Raw genomic sequence first — 15,735 nt, 5'->3', positions numbered from 1 at the left:
TTTTTGGGAGCTGGCTCGCCAGGTTCTTTTAAGCTGGGGCAAAGTCCTGCACCGTAAGCGTAACCTTAGTTCCAGAGGCGACCGCTACAGGCGCAGCTCACCGCGAAAGAGAAGTCTTCTTGTTCTTAGAGCGCTTTGATGATGATATTAACGCAGAAAAAAACCACATTTCCTCGATTTCCTCGACCATACGTTCGGCCACAGCTGCAAGGTCTGCGACTGCTTGTGGTTCGACAACAGCCCGACTACAATAGCTACTATAACAACGTAGTCACGTCTTTATATGACAGTAGAGGAATTGTACGGAGCATTCACGATTTACCCGATTATCTCCGAGCCAGCTCCTCAATCATTATTCACTTCCTGAATATGGCTTGATTTTTTTTTTCTTTGCACTGGCAGCAGCGAGGCAGGGGCACTTCACCTGTCACGCATTAGTATCACTACATTACATTGCCTCGTGGCACCTAAGGGCCGTCGTTTCCGCGGATTCGCTGCATAGTCGGGATTAGGAATTAATTGGCACATGGCACCCAAAGTTTTCGAATTAACCAGGCTCGTGCTGGCTGCCGCTTCAAATTATGCATTCAAATTTACATTGCGAAATACGGGACCGCACAAATCCTTCGAACCTAAGCGAGATTTCGAAATAACCGAGTTCGAATTAATGAGTGTTTTACTGTATTTGAAATCAGCATTAAAAAATATGTATACAGCAAAAGTTTTTTTGCTTTAGGCCTTATATTAAGGAAATTTTATGGTGCTAGGTGCTAGCACCTGGCGACAGCAAGTTCCTTGCGGAGCGCCCCAGATTCATTACCAAGTGTGGGTAGTCCATAAATTCTAAAAAAAAGAACCAACAAAAATAAAACAGCATAAATAGGAGCTGGTAAGGTTTCTATATGATAGATATGACATAGGAGCACAAGCTTAATACAGAAAAAGGCCAGTTAACTGTAAGGGTAATTATAATTGAAATTAATTGAATGGGGATAGATGTGATGTGAACAAACTGGCGACTCCGAGTGCTCTCCAATGCGATCGATGTCGAGATTGCTTTTGCTCCAATAGTGCGTTCTTCGCACCGGCTTGGTCAGTCCACAGTGCATTGCACGGCGTTTTGTCGATGCCTTTTCCTGGTGTTTTGTTGCTGAAAGCAGTGCATGGGTCGGGAACCGTGCTGCACATACTCTGAAGAGAGCAGCCGTCAGTGCACGCATCGGACCACACGTCGAACTATAGACGAGGTGGCATTTTGGTGCGTGTTGCGGGTGCAAACCGACGCTCGCTCGCGCACCGAGCGCGTTAGACTATAAACGCGCCTTTAGACGTGTGCACGTTAGCACTGGCTTACGCTCGCTCCGCTCACATAAAATGGAGGTGGACGACGGCCAACAACCAGGTCCTAGTGGACTGAGTACATTCACACACATAAGTTTACATAAAGGGTCCTCAAAGTTTACCAAAATTGTATATTCCATACATAGTTGCCATCATCAGAAGTTAATCCAGCTAGTGCCATTACGTCTGTTAAGCACAGCTAAAGGCACCTAGTTTTTTTTTTATACTAGCGTCTTCCCTTAAAGATGGCAGGTCCAATAGGGTATCCAGAATTGGTTTTGTCTAGCTACCGCCTCCATAATGTCATGAAATTGATCCTTGCACCTGAACCAACAATCCATTTTGCTTGTAACTCTGGGGTCCTGGCAACAGTCATCCGCTTCTTTGCCTTATACCAGTAGATTTCAGTGGTCTGCTTGTTCATCCCTGTCAACATCATGTTCACAGAAAATATTCATCAGCCTGTTAATGGTTACAAGTTGTAATTGTTACAGGCTGATCACCCACTGGCAAGACCGGCAGCTACCAGCTCCACACATATTTGCTAGCCTGTTTTGGGGCGATAAGTGCTCCAGTTTCGAAAGTACAGTGTGACAACAACCTGAGCGCTTGCCGTAACTCTCCGGATCCTGTGTCAAATGTAATGTTTGCAGAAGAACGAAGTTCACATCATGAGGCAAACATGAACTTTCATGTAACCTGAATTTTGGGGGGAACGTCAAATGTCTCTCTCGACTTTCCTAATCAATGCACTTTTATTCGGAGCCTACAGAATTGCGTGAAAACGAAAGTTTGTAAGAAATGTACATGATGTAGCAACATCAGTTTGATCACTTGGAGTGTGCAAAGTTGCTCCTGACATATAAGCATGCAGCTGTCAAGATGTCATAATCATTGTGTACTTAAAAAGTTAGCAGCCCTTAGCTATGGCCTTAACTTTTTGTGTGTATGTGTGTGTGTGCATGTTTTGTTGCGATAGCAATTATATGGATGCTCTTGGCGGACTTTTGCTGTCGCTGCAAAAAAAAATTCTGGAGTGTGCCACCGGGGATTCGAAGCTGCGACTCCTCGCTTCGCATTCCGAGAGTGGCTTGCGTTCTGCACATGCATCCTGGCAGCTAGAAAATTTCTTGGGTCCCCAATTTTAAAACTTTAGTGTTTCGCCGGAGTTGGGATGTGCGCCTCCGACTTGTACTTTGACATACAGGGCGTGGTCGATCGTGCTCGCATGATTATCTCTTGAGGGGGGAGTTTTGTACGTCTTGTGCTTTCACCGCAATGTTTGCATTGAAGCTATAGAACGCATGAAGGTCACTTTGCTCGCTGCAGTGGCCACGTTTGTGAAAGGAGTGAGCTGCTAGCTAGAAGAGCCTAAGTAGTGGCTAGTTGAAGTAACAGCTGTGACAGTTCTCGCTCGTCCTGTGTATACCTGTGTGTCCTTTCCGTGCGTCCTTCTTTGCGCTTGAGCAGGGCACTGCAAGTGTCGAGCTGGTGACAGTTGTTAGTTCTCACTCGTGTTGTGTGTTTTCTTTTCCCGCAACCTTTGTGCTTGAGCAGCTCGCAGCAAGTTTCTAGCTGCTTGCCGTTCTTCCTGTGACATTCCAATTTCTTGCTATCGTATTCATTGGTTCGCGCTTGAGGCGAAACTGATTTTTTATAATTAAACATTTGGCCATTGGCAGAATAGTGCAAGTAACGTAGGTAATCATGGTCTGCAACATACAGTCAGCGTCGAAAATTCACAGAGCATTTTGAACTGTTTTTTCTGCTCATAGCCAGCCATACAGTGCCAACACCTCGTTTGTATGTACTAGCACAAACTGGAAATCTGAATGCCAGGCTGCATACCCAAGTTGCAGAAATGTTTTTTTCCCTCAGATACCATAGCTTTGAAACTTTTCATGCTAACAGTGCATTAAAATCGCAGTACACTTGGCTGTACCTGTAGAACTGTGATGTCTTTCATTTGCTAATTATTGGCATCTTCAAAACTTCTTTGCAGCTTTACATCTGTTGGGCTAATGACGACACTTACTATGAGGTAAGCCAAGTTACTCGCAAACACTTTTTTGAACCATTAATAATGGTGGTGTAAGGGGACTCTTATTTGCTTCCTTTTAATTTATGCCTGTACCAGTGATTTTATATTCACTGCTTTGAAATAGCGGTAGGGCCTTCTTGATGCAGTCAAACCCACATATATCGAGCTTGCATTAAAAAAAAGAGAATTAGTGCAACATGTTGTATAATTCGATATAAATATTTAAGGAATTTGCTGTATTTTTGGTGCAAGCTTCGGTGCGCAAGTTAGCGTCATGGTGTTATGTAGTTTCTTTTTGTAGAGTTTATATTTTCGCAGTTTGTAGTTGTGGGTGTGGGTTGTACCTCGAGAAAACATGGTATCGATGTAAACAGTGCCTCAGCTTCTTCATACACAGCTGTGCATTACTTGTCGGGCGCCAAAGTCTCTAGTCCTTGTTGCTCCTAACGTTGGCATTGTTCTTCAGTATCGCGCTTCTTGGGTTGCTTTTGCTTGCAGGTTTTTGGGTGTAGCGCCGCGTACGAATTGGTAAGGAAGAAGATGACAGGAATCATCTTCTTCTTACCATTCATCTTCTTTCTTACCAATTCTTACGCGGCGCTACACCCAAAAAACCTGCAATGAAATACCAACTAGCCGGCGTTGACACCCTTGTCCAGTATATTGCTTTTGCTGTACGCAAAAGCAACATCAGACTTTCGTTCTTCACATTGCACGCGATGGCAAGTTTCTGCTCGCTCTGTGCGGCCCATTCCTAATTACACCCCCCTTCTGTGAGGAAAAGGCAACTTCTTGAGATGTTTCACACTGCCCAGTGTGCGATATATGAAGTGTTCTGGCTGTTTCTGTTCAATGTAACCATAGATTTTCTAGTGCATTGATGTTAGAGGGGCATTCCAGTGTATTTTTTACCATATTAAAATATTGCCGTTTTCAAATGGTATTAACAGTCTTGTAACTGCTAGGGTGGTTCAGTTTGCTTAGAGACTCATCAGTAAATTTATAAAATCATAAACCGATGTGTTGAAACTGAAACGAGCAGGTATTTCTGGCAACGTGTACAATGATGTCACTAAGTACCCAGCCGCAGTGAAAACACACACTAGAGCGTTTTTGCCGGGGGACGAATTGACGCACAGAACAGCACTAAGCCGCTTCTCCCGAAGAGTGCTGTTGGAGAGAAACAAGTGGCTACAGACAAGCCTCGTCTCCATTGCTCTGTTCTTGGAACATTCAGTGCCCCTCGTCACTTTTTACCGCACATGCTACAGCTTCGAAAGCCGAACCCTTATCTGCGGAGGCCTTTGTCACTTTGTATGCTTGGTAAGGCAGGGGAGGTGGTGAGATAAGGCACGTTACTACGTCACACACACACATGGTGGCCTGGATTTGAAGGTGTTATTCTGGAATTTGCTACCAATCTTTATAAAGTACATTTTCAGAAAGACTAAACGACTTAGTTATATACAGTCAAATCTTGATGCAATGACTCTCAAGGAACCACTAACAATCGTTTGTTATTTTGAAAAGCTGTTGTTCTAAAAAAAACCGAAAATTCCCACTAAAAATGATAAACTCATCAAAAGGAGTTGCGTACCTTTGCTGGGCATGAGGGCATTATTCTCTAATAAGTGAGAAAAAACAACAACAACAACAAAAAAACGCCAAGTATTGCACAACGAGTGCATAGACATCCGAGCGGATGGCAGCTGTAGTTGGTCATGGTCTTCCTGTTGTGGCTTGTCAAGCGATGTTACTGCTTCAGGTGAACAGTTCTTGCGGCTATAGGTGGTGTAACTGGTTGAGGGCAGGGTGCCAACTGATTCCGATTTCAGGTGCGGTCCTCATTAAGTTTACAAGTGGCTTGACCTCATCGGTCAGGGATGGGGAACGGGCTTGAGTAGCGCCCTTAGGCACGTAGTCTGGCAACCTATGGGCTGACCTGTTGTTAACAGAGAATGCTTCACAGCTCATCTGTGGTTGGTGTAGGTCTTACTTACTTGCTGCTCTTCTGCTACCCTATTGCGGACGACCTTCAACACTGCCTGCGGGTGTTGGAAAAATTTTACCTGGTGCTCCTGCCCGATCCAGTTTTGTTCGGGGGGTGACGGCTGTGCAGAAGGCTTCACTCCTGTGGTGGCGTGCAGCATGAAACTCTTGGATATTTGGTGATGGCTTCCTGCAGAGGCCAACGTTCCCAGTTCCCGTGTACAGACCTGAACGTACTCTTTGAGTACCTGATTAAACCTCTCTATCTGGCCATTAGCTTGCGGGTGGTAGACTGCCATATATGTGTGGCTGATGCCATGTTTTGAGAAAACTGTCTAACTCACAGGCTCTAAACTGAAGACCATGGTCACTCAGTCTCGTCTGGGTGTCCTTCCCTGCTGAAGATGCTTCGTAGAAAGGAATTAACTGTTGTAGCAGTCACTTTCGCTGAGAAACAAACCTATGGCCACTTGCTGAATAAATGGCTGTAATGGCGACGCGACAATCTGCAGGCACATTTGAAAAAAGGGGCCCACAATATCGATTCCTAGCTTGTGCCATGGTGCCGATAGAAAAGTCAGCTGGCCGCAGAGGTGGTGTCACCAGTTTTGTAGACTTGTGAACAGGTTGGCATACACCACAAGATGCAGTCAACTGTTCTATTTGTTTGCACATAGCAGGCCACCAGTATTGCTCATGTAGTCTCTGCTTTGTCCTTGTTATTCCTGGATAAGACACGTGAGCTGCGGCGAGCAGCCGTACTACGAGAGATGAAGTTACAACGAATTTGTCGCCACAAAGCAGGAGGTCTCCAATGTCTGAGAGCTCAGTCCGCACCCTCTAGAACGGAACTGCCTTGGCTGGCGACATCTTCACTGCAGGCCATGTTGAAGTCACCCACTTTATGACCTGTTGCAGCGATGGGTCCGGCATTGTTTCAGTGGCAAACTCTACGTGAGTAACGCATGGTGAGACAGCACAAATGGTCTCCCCTGTCTCTTCCCCCTCCACATCGCCTGTGAGTGGCATTCTTGAAAGTGCATCAGCAGTAGTATTCTGGTCACCTTGCTTTGGTGCATTGCAATGACCAGTGATGGGATAGCTGCGCCAATTGCACCAATTGCGCCAAACTGTGCCGAGTGGTGAAACCTGCTACATTTTGGCAAAATTTTGTAACTTGTGCCAAGTGCATCGATATAACTGATTGATTTATCATAGTTTAAGTTGGTGTGTGCAAGGCTTTTAACAGCGAAGCTGTTCTAACTCGGCACCAGAATGAGTGGTCGTGCCCGAAAACTGTCATCATCATGAACGGGTGTGTGCCACAGAGCTTGGGCAAATCTCACTACTCACTGCTATGGCGTGGCCTGTAATAACCCTGAGAACGAGTACAGAAAGAGAGAGAGAGAAACAGAGAGACAGAAAGAAAGACATAAAGAAAAAGAAAAATTCTCACTGAAAAAAAAAATTCTTCACGAGGCGGGATACAAACCCGCGTACCCTTGATTCGAAAGCGAGCGTCCTAACCACTGCTATCCAGGCACGTTAGCAGAACATAGCATAGCCTTGCATAGTATAGTGTAGCAAGGGGTTGGGAAAGGGAAGCGAGCATGAGGAGGAGAGATGTGATGGTGAGGAGGAGGCAGAGATGGAGGGGAGAGAGTAAAGTGTAGCACAGAAAGAATGAGAAAGAGAGAAAAAGAGAAGGTCAGCAAAAGAGAGAAAGAAATAGAGAGAAATAAAAAATAGAAGAAAGTGAAAGCGAGCATCGCGTCATCTAGCGACCAGATACCGCACCACCTGGCCAAGCTGTGCATGTGCAGTAGCTAAGCCACGCCCACCGACGGAGACATTGCGCACAACCTCTGTAGTGCATATCCTCCGCTCTATAGCACATAGCCTGGCTGTGTCCGATCGTGTCCAGAGTTGTGGGGCGTCCTAAGAAAGTGCGTACTCCCCAGGAGGAAGCCACGCATCTCGAAGCTAGATGTGTTGGTCGACGGGGAGTACGAGCGACGAGGGGCCCATGCTTTGCTGTGCCGAGCTTTGTGCGACTTAGTGCAAACTGCCCGCATTTTTTTCCAGCGGTCTACTACGTACTTATAGTCGGCTACAGCTAAGCAAGAAGGGAGAGGCGCAGCCCATGTGATTGAAGCGCGGCAGCCGGTTTCCTCCGCAACTATAGAATTAGTCCAGCTCATATTTTCTGCCGTGCTCTCTGATGTCAGGGTCACCATCCTTCCGGCTCATGACATCAGTGTAGAGCGCAGGCTTGTGTGCATCTGCTTTTGACGCGGCCGCTGCCTTCTAAAGTTGCACAGGACTGTGGAATCCATTCAGAGGTAATTCTGGAGGTTAATGTTTTGTGCCGAAAGGGGTGGGGCGGGGGGTGTATCCCTCTCAAGTAGTGCCAACTACCCCATACTGTGGAAAGAAAGTTTTCTGCCTCTACTATACCATCTCATTCTGTATCATAACATTATTAAATCAAGTAAATATGGTTTCTAACTGTTGTGAAGTTAGAGAAAAGTAATTAAAAGTTTTTGTAGGATGGCAGTCTTTTAATTGTGTTATGTACTAACGTCACATGTACGTTCCATCGCCTATCACCCACGCAAGTAGCGGTGGCCTTATCATGAGTTATCACTCATGCTATAAAAGGAGTGTGCGTCAATAAGCCTACGTTCATTTCCCCACTGGCCGTCCGACTGATTTACTACATTGGCGACGAAGCGGACCGGCCCAGCGAGGCCGCCGTTGAAGAAGGCGGGATGGCTGTCGGCAAGATCGGTGAGTATTGCCTTGGCACGGACGCGTCTTGGGATGAGTACGTCGAGCTGTTAGAAATGTTTTGCATCGTGAACAATATGACAACGGAGGAGCAGAAAAGAGCAGTTCTGCTGAGTTGTTGCTGCGAAGCAGCGTACGGGTTCATCGTAAGCCTGGTGAAGCCAGTAAGACCGACCATGGCAAGCTACGACAAAGTCAAGCCGACCGTTCGCAAGCACCTGCATCTGAGGCCTTCCGAGCTGCACGCAAGGTTTTTGTTCTACAGAAGAAACCAGGCGGCTGATGAATTGGTGGCAGACTATGTCACGGCTCTGCGGAAGCTAACTGAAGACTGCGGTTTCGGGGACAAGCAATTACCACTGGATATCATGATGCGGGATCGTTTCGTGTGCGGCATCAGGAAAGAAGCAGTACAGCAGAGACTTCTCGCCGAGCACAACCTTACGTTCCAGGTCATGTACAACATGGCCGTGACAGCTGAAGCTACAGCAAATCAGCAGTGCAACATACGCAACCAGGGACGAGACGAGACAAAAGACAGCCAGCACCTAATTCAAGCAACTAGCACAAAACAAAACACAGCGGCAGAAGATTTCAGTTGCTATCGCTGCAAAGGTAAGCACGCTCCGCATTTATGCAGTTTTATAAAGGCGGCATGTTTCAAGTGCAAAAAAAAACGGACACATAGTGAAAGCCTGTCGTTCAAAAGACGAGGTTAGAAAGTTTCAAAAAAAAACTTCACACGAGCAGAAGAAGAAAGAAGCAAGGGCGCCTATGAAATGACCGAATTATTTTCCCTTTGTGAGGTGAATGAACAATAAGAAAAATTCATGGTTGAAGAACAGATTGAAGGGCGGAATGTAGCCATGGAAACTGATTCTGGAGCATCGTGCTCAACTGTGAGTGAAGAAACGTTTCGCTCAATCGAGGGAAGGCAAAGTAAAATACCCCTTCGAGAATCAAGCACAATGCTTGTAACCTGGTCAAAGGAGGCGTTGCCTGTAGTTGGTCGCGCAAGTGTTGTGGTAGAATTCAAGGGTCGGACGGCAAAACTGCCTTTGTTGGTAGTGAAGAAAAGAGGTAACAGTTTTCTTGGGCGGAACTTGTTTAGCCCTTTTGGCATTGGGCTGCATGGAATTCTGCAAATGAATGAACGATTTTCGGAGGTGTTTCACAGTGACCTTCCTGGCTTAAATGGACCGCCAGTGCACATCGGACTGAAAGACGGCTCCAAACCAGAGTTCCTCAAAAGTCGTACAGTTCCATTAGCACTGAAGGACGGTGTCGACAAGGAAGTGGACCGCTTGGTGGAACAAGGAGTCTGGGAACCAGTCGAGTACTCGAACTGGGCAACTCCACTCGTGGTGGTAAGGAAAAAAGACGGAACCTTACGTCTCTGCGGTGACTACCGTAGCACGGTAAATAAGGCAGTTAAAACCAGCAGGTATCCTTTGCCTACTGCCGCGGAAATATTATCGACTCTTGGGTCAAGCAAAATATTTACTAAGCTCGACCTAGCTCAAGCTTATCAACAGCTTATTTTGGATGATGTGTCGGCCGAAGTGCTCACATTTAACACTATCAAGGGGCTACACAAGGTCAGGCGGCTGCCGTTAGGAATTTCTGTCGCACCATGGGTGTTTCAACGAGTCATCGATACGTTGTTGGCAGGCATTCCTGGTGTTAAAGCTTATCTTGATGATATCCTGATTTCCGGACGTAACGCAGCAAAGCACGCAGAAAGACTGGAGCCTGTGTTGTTGCATTTGCAAAGAGCGCAGTTAAGAGTTAACAAGGGAAAGCGTGAATTCAACCAGACGAGCATTGAATTCTTGGGACATCGGATTGATAATACAGGGATCCACCCGAGCCAAAGCAAGACTGACGCCATCCAGCAAGTGCCAACGCCAACTAGCAAGAAGGAGCTGCAAGCCTTTTTGGGGCTACTGAACTTCTACAGCAGTTTCCTCAAGGGCAGGACCGAAGCGGCGGAACCTCTATACCGGCTCCTAGACCACAACCACGAATGGGAGTGGAAAGGTGAACAGCAATGAGCTTTCAAGAAGCTGAAGAAGCTACTTAGCTCCGATGCCGTGCTTGTTTCTTATGACCCCGAGCATCCCTTGATGCTGTGCTGTGACGCATCCCCTATAGGGGTGGGGGCGGTGCTGGCCCATAAAGCAGCTGACGGGAGGGAGCAACCCATAGCTTATGCTTCACGAACGCAAGTGAGCGTAACCATGCCCAAATTGACAAGGAGGGTCTGGCCATCGTCTTCGGGGTAAAAAGATTTCATCAGTACCTGGCTGGGCGAGAATTCATGGTGATAACAGATCGCAAACCGCTTTTTGGTTTATTTAACACGGACAAGCGAGTACCAGAAGTACTGTCGCCCAGAATGCTGCGGTGGATCTTGTTGTTGTCTGTGTATAACTATCGCATCCAGTACAGGCGAGGCGAGGACAACTCCAACGCTGATGCACTCAGTCGACTGCCAGCCCTTGGGGATGAGGACGAACCACAACCACCTGGAGACGTGCTTCTACTGGAAGCTGTCGAGTGTGCACCGTTACAGGCACCGGACATCAAGCTGATCAAAAAAGACAGCGTCTTGGCCAAGGTGAAGGACTGGATCTTGAGTGGGTGGCCTTCAACACAACTAGAGAGCATGTGTACACCATACGAGGTGAGGCAGACAGAGTTGTCGTTGCACCGGGATTGCATACTCTGGGGAAATCGCGTGATAATTCCCGAAGCCGCAAGAGAGCGAGTGCTCCAACTCCTGCATGCAAATCACCCGGGGATGAGCGCTATGAAAGCAGCAGCTAGAGGGCTCATGTGGTGGCCAAAAATGAATCACCAGATTTAAGAGTATGTGCGGTACTGCCAGCCATGCCAGAGCAACCGACAAAGTGACCCCAACGCTCCCATTCACTTTTGGGTCAAACCAGACCAACCTTGGAGTCGTCTACGCATGGATTTCGCGGGCCCAGTCAAGGGAGATGTATTCCTTATCGTGGTAGATGCATACAGCTACTGAGTCGAGGTTGAAATCATGTCACCAACGAAAGCTGCGGCCATTGTGACAAGCTTAAGAAAAACGTTTGTGACACATGGTGTGCCAGACGTTATCGTTTCGGATAATGGAACGGCCTTCACAAGTGCTGAGTTGCAAACTTTTTTGAAGTGTAATGGTGTGCGTACTGTTTTTACTGCACCTTATCATCCCGCCAGTAATGGCAGAGCCAAGAAGATGGAAAGAGAAGTGAAAGAAGCTTTAAAAAAGCAACAGAAAGATCAACACAGTGCAAGATTTCGCGGTTCCTGTTTAAACAGCACACGACACCACATTCTGTCACAGGGAAATCGCCAGTAGAAATGATGACAAGGCGAAGAATGATAACTGCGCTGGATCATCTTCATCCGGACCGACAACATGCACCTGAGGTTCACCACCCAGTGACAAAGAGGTACTGTGTCGGTGACACTGTCTACTCTAAAAGCTTCACTCCAGGTCCCAGGTGAAAAGCGGCCAGAGTAGTGGCGGTCAGAGGCCCAGTGTTGTACACGGTCCAACTGGATAATGGCGAGCGCGATCACCGACATCGGAACCAACTGAGAAGTGCCTGGACGAGGTCCGAAGCAGACAAAGGTACCGGGGAGGGCTGCCACGCCGAGCTTTCTCCCATGGCAACACTGCCCCAGCCAAGGCAACAAAGATTCGATCGCGCCTCGAAGGTCAACGCACGTTCGACGGCCTGTCCTACATCATCATCATCATCAGCCTGTCTACGCCCACTGCAGGGCAAAGGCCTCTCCCATGTTCCACCAATCAACCCGGTCCTGTGCTTTCTGCTGCCACGTTATACCTACAAACTTCTTAATCTCATCTACCCACCTAATTTTCTGTCTCCCCCTCACGCGTTTGTCATCTCTTGGAATCCAGTCAGTTACCCTTAATGACCACCGGTTATCCTGCCGACGTGCTACATGCCCGGCCCATATCCATTTCTTCTTCTTGATTTCAACTATGATATCCTTAACTCCCGTTTGTTCCCTGACCCACTCTGCTCTCTTCCTGTCTCTTAAGGTTACACCTATCATTTTCCTTTCCATCGCTCGCTGCGTCGTCCTCGATTTAAGTTGAACCCTCCTTGTAAGTCTCCAGGTTTCTGCTCCGTAGGTAAGTACCGGTAAGATGCAGCTGTTATATACCTTCCTCTTGAGGGATAGTGGTAGACTATCATTCATGATTTGATAATGCTTGCCGAATGAGCCCCATCTCATCCTTATTCTTCTAGTTATTTCACTCTCATGGTTCGGCTCCATGGTTACTACCTGTCCTAAGTACTCCTTTACAACTTCCAGTGTCTCGCCACCCATCACAAAGCGCTGTTCTCTGCCAAGATTGTTCCACATCACTTTAGTTTTATGCATATTAATTTTCAGACCTGCTCTTCTACTTTCCGTATCCAGTTCAGTAATCATGAGCTGTAATTCATATCCCGCGTTACTCATCAATGCAATGTCATCAGCGAATCGCAGGTTACTGAGATACTCTCCATTAACTCTTATCCCTAACTCTTCCCAATCTAGGGCCCTGTAAACCTCCTGTAAACACGCGGTGAATAGCATTGGACAGGCGCGTTTCGTGCCTGTCCTACATTATGGCATTAATGAAAGCCCAACATAGCTTTGTATTGTTTGTATAACTAATCTTAGAAGGAAGGAGTGTTATGTACTGATGTCACATGTACATTTCATCGCTTATCAGCCACGCAAATAGCAGTGGCCTTATCACGAGTTATCACTCATGCTATAAAAGGAGTGTGCGTCAGTAAACTTATATTCATTTCCCCACTGGGGGTCCGACTGATTTACTACAAATTGACTGATTGCATTAATTACGGTGATTAGTACACGTATGTGCTTTTACAGACTGCTGTGTCTTTTTTCCATGAAAATTAATAGTACTGTTCGTTTGAACTAACTTCAAGCAGAGGTCACATAGAGCACTTTCTTTAATATGATACGACTGTCAGGATTTATCAGCATCTCCAACTGCAGCAGACACCTGTGAAATTTTGCTGAGGAAACACGGGGTCGCGGCATATGTATACTGGTGTCTTGGTCCTGCTTCTCAACTGCGGCGAAAGTTCATGTTAAAGAACTTGTCGAATGAGATACGAAGCCTTCCATTACCATGAATTTCGTTTAACACAGCAAATATTTCGTTTACAGAGGACCAGTTAATTAATAAACCCTGCATTCTGTCCACGAAACTGCCCACAAAACAGCAGCCCAGTAGTTCTCTTTATGAAGCATGACAGCATTCACTTTACCACACAACATAGTCTTAGGTTGTACTGAAAACATAAACTTCATAACAACATTTTTTTTTTCGATGGTAAAAAAAAATGCGTAGAATATTTATGCAGATTGCACTTCCATGCAGTAACCAGAATGTCTAGTGACCAGGAAAGCTGGTAAAAGTCAGGGAATTCGTCATACGAGCGAGACATGTGAGGGAAAACGGCTTTCTTGGGTGTTGTTATCATCTAGGTGGTGTACAAACATCCCAGCAATTTTCCTCTGAGTAACAGGTATCAACGTCAGACTATGCTGCTAGGTACGGTGAATGAGTCGGCAAGAACGCAAGCAAGGCTGCGAGGCCGGCGAGTTATGGGAACCAGTGCAGGCGCAATGTCTGTAACATTTGCATTGCCCCGTGGCTCGATGACACGGATCTTTGCTTTAGTTGCCGATGCGGTACTGAATTGCAGGTGTTCGACTTTTTCTGTCCAGTGCGATCGATGTCTCCTTTGAGCCTAACCTTAGTAAGCGGCTCCTCTCTATCGCTGCATATCATCAGGTTAAGGTGCGCTCAGCTCTTGGAGCGCTGCCACGTGAGTCTTTTTTCGAAGTTTTCAAAACTGAGTGTTGATTCACTGCTATTTACTGTCGCGAAGTTATCCAACAAAGAAGCGGCGGATCGGCAAAGTTCTCAAAGCAAGCCAGAGGCGAGCACTTGACCGGTAGCGTTGGTGCGCAATTTGCCGTAGCCACAGCCAATTGGAGGTCTGTATACATTGCGAATTTCGTCAGACCTGCCTTTGTTGTCATTCTTTTCTTTCTTGACCCGTTGTATACGAGGAGGGCGAGAACAGAAAGGCGAAGGTAGGGGCTTTCAAACCATACCAAGATGGCAGCGCTGACTCTCAGGAATGATGAGAGAGGCCTCCTTGAACTTCAGTTTTTATGTGAATTTGAGCACATTTCTCTTTGTCCACGCTGACTAAATTACTTTTTCATGCACGTTGCGTTTTTGGCTAACTCGCTTTAATTTTGATACATCGTGGATACGTCAAATATCACCATGTGGCATTTGAAATGTGGTCTCCACACAAAGGTAAATTGGAAGCTCAATGTGGAAAAAAATGATGATTTTCTCAAATTTGTGATTTTTTCTCGTAAAATTTAGAAACATCAGTTGTTTGAAAATGTTTTTAACGCAGAATATACCTTCTGTAGAGTAAGTATTCATGACTCAGATATTCATACATAGTGCAATATTAAAGGAAAAAAAATGCAAACATAGAACACTTAGCGAAATTTCTGGAGGTGTATATGGCAGAAAAATTGCAGAAATATTATTGAGCTTCAAACACCTTACACAAAGGCCTTTATTTGATATCTGAATCAAATTTTGTATTGAAACAAACGATACTCTCAGAATAATTTTTCTGACAAACCACACTCGGGTGACATTCTGCTAAATTCGGAAGGCTCCCACGTGACCAAAAAATGTTTTCTCTCCGAAATATTCTAGCACTTCCCTATTTTCAATGCAATAAATCCACACAGTTTTTTTCAAGTACATTTGAGATGGTCACCAAAACGGCTGCAACTTTTGGCGTGTAATGACCCTCATGGAAAAGAAGTGTTTAAAGGGGTTCTGACACAAAATTTTGTGGCCGACATAGCCTACGGGATCGATTCCCGTGAACATGCGTATATCATTTCCAAAATATCAACAGGAAATATAGCTTGGAAGGTATTTTAAATGAATCTTGAAGTTTGCGTCAGTGATCGACACCCTCGCATTATTGACACCCTCAAAAGTGACTCTTGGTAAGCCCCCTACTTCCCTGATGTGACCACGCTGCAACAAGTTATGACATCATGGCCGCCACTTTTTTGCCACGGTCGCTCGAGCAGCCTACTTCTCGGCAGCTGCTCGCGAACCGCGTGGAAGTGCGCATACCTGCCAAGTCTCCCGGATTACCCGGGAGACTCCCGGATTTTGAACGTTTCTCCTGGTTGTACGGGTCATAGGAAAATCTCCCGGAAATCCAGTTTTGCCCTGCGCATCCAGTGCTTTGTCTGGCCACGTAGTAGAAAGGATTCTTCTTCTTCTTTTTTTTTAACGATGGTAGAAAAATTCAACTCAGTTTCATTGTGCATGAAGTAGCTGTGCACTTTGTGCCGCAGTGCGGCCAACGCAAACGTGTCATAGCGCTGCAGCCGCGTCTTGCCTGTGATGCGTACATAAGTACTAATACCCCTGTCACACA

At 46.2% G+C, this 15,735-nt stretch overlaps 2 protein-coding genes across 3 annotated transcripts in view; both read left to right on the top strand.

Moving 5' to 3' along the window:
• LOC119394517 (metaxin-2) overlaps positions 1–15,735 on the top strand; it is an 85,038-nt gene that overhangs the window by 34,699 nt on the left and 34,604 nt on the right. Inside the window, exon 6 of one of the 2 annotated variants that reach the window (XM_037661841.2) lies at positions 3,344–3,382. The exons of the other annotated variant lie outside the window; for it this stretch is intronic. Within the exon in view, the coding sequence (XP_037517769.1) occupies positions 3,344–3,382 (39 nt within the window). The remainder of the gene's footprint in view (positions 1–3,343; positions 3,383–15,735) is intronic. 2 annotated transcript variants of the gene reach the window in all.
• Positions 7,083–8,928, top strand: LOC125758494 (uncharacterized). Its single transcript, XM_049415806.1, has one exon. It carries the CDS (start codon positions 8,143–8,145, stop codon positions 8,878–8,880), a length of 738 nt encoding a protein of 245 aa, XP_049271763.1. The 5' UTR covers positions 7,083–8,142; the 3' UTR covers positions 8,881–8,928.

This window comes from Rhipicephalus sanguineus, chromosome 5, assembly GCF_013339695.2.
Source record: "Rhipicephalus sanguineus isolate Rsan-2018 chromosome 5, BIME_Rsan_1.4, whole genome shotgun sequence".
Lineage (NCBI taxonomy): Eukaryota > Metazoa > Arthropoda > Arachnida > Ixodida > Ixodidae > Rhipicephalus > Rhipicephalus sanguineus.
The sequence above is the reverse complement of the archived record's forward strand: the minus strand, read 5'-3'. Positions and strand labels throughout refer to the sequence as shown.

What these genes read in the sequence shown, in the direction of transcription:
- LOC125758494 (XM_049415806.1), top strand. Translation starts at nt 8,143, where the DNA reads ATGGCTGTCGGCAAGATCGGTGAGTATTGCCTTGGCACGGACGCGTCT.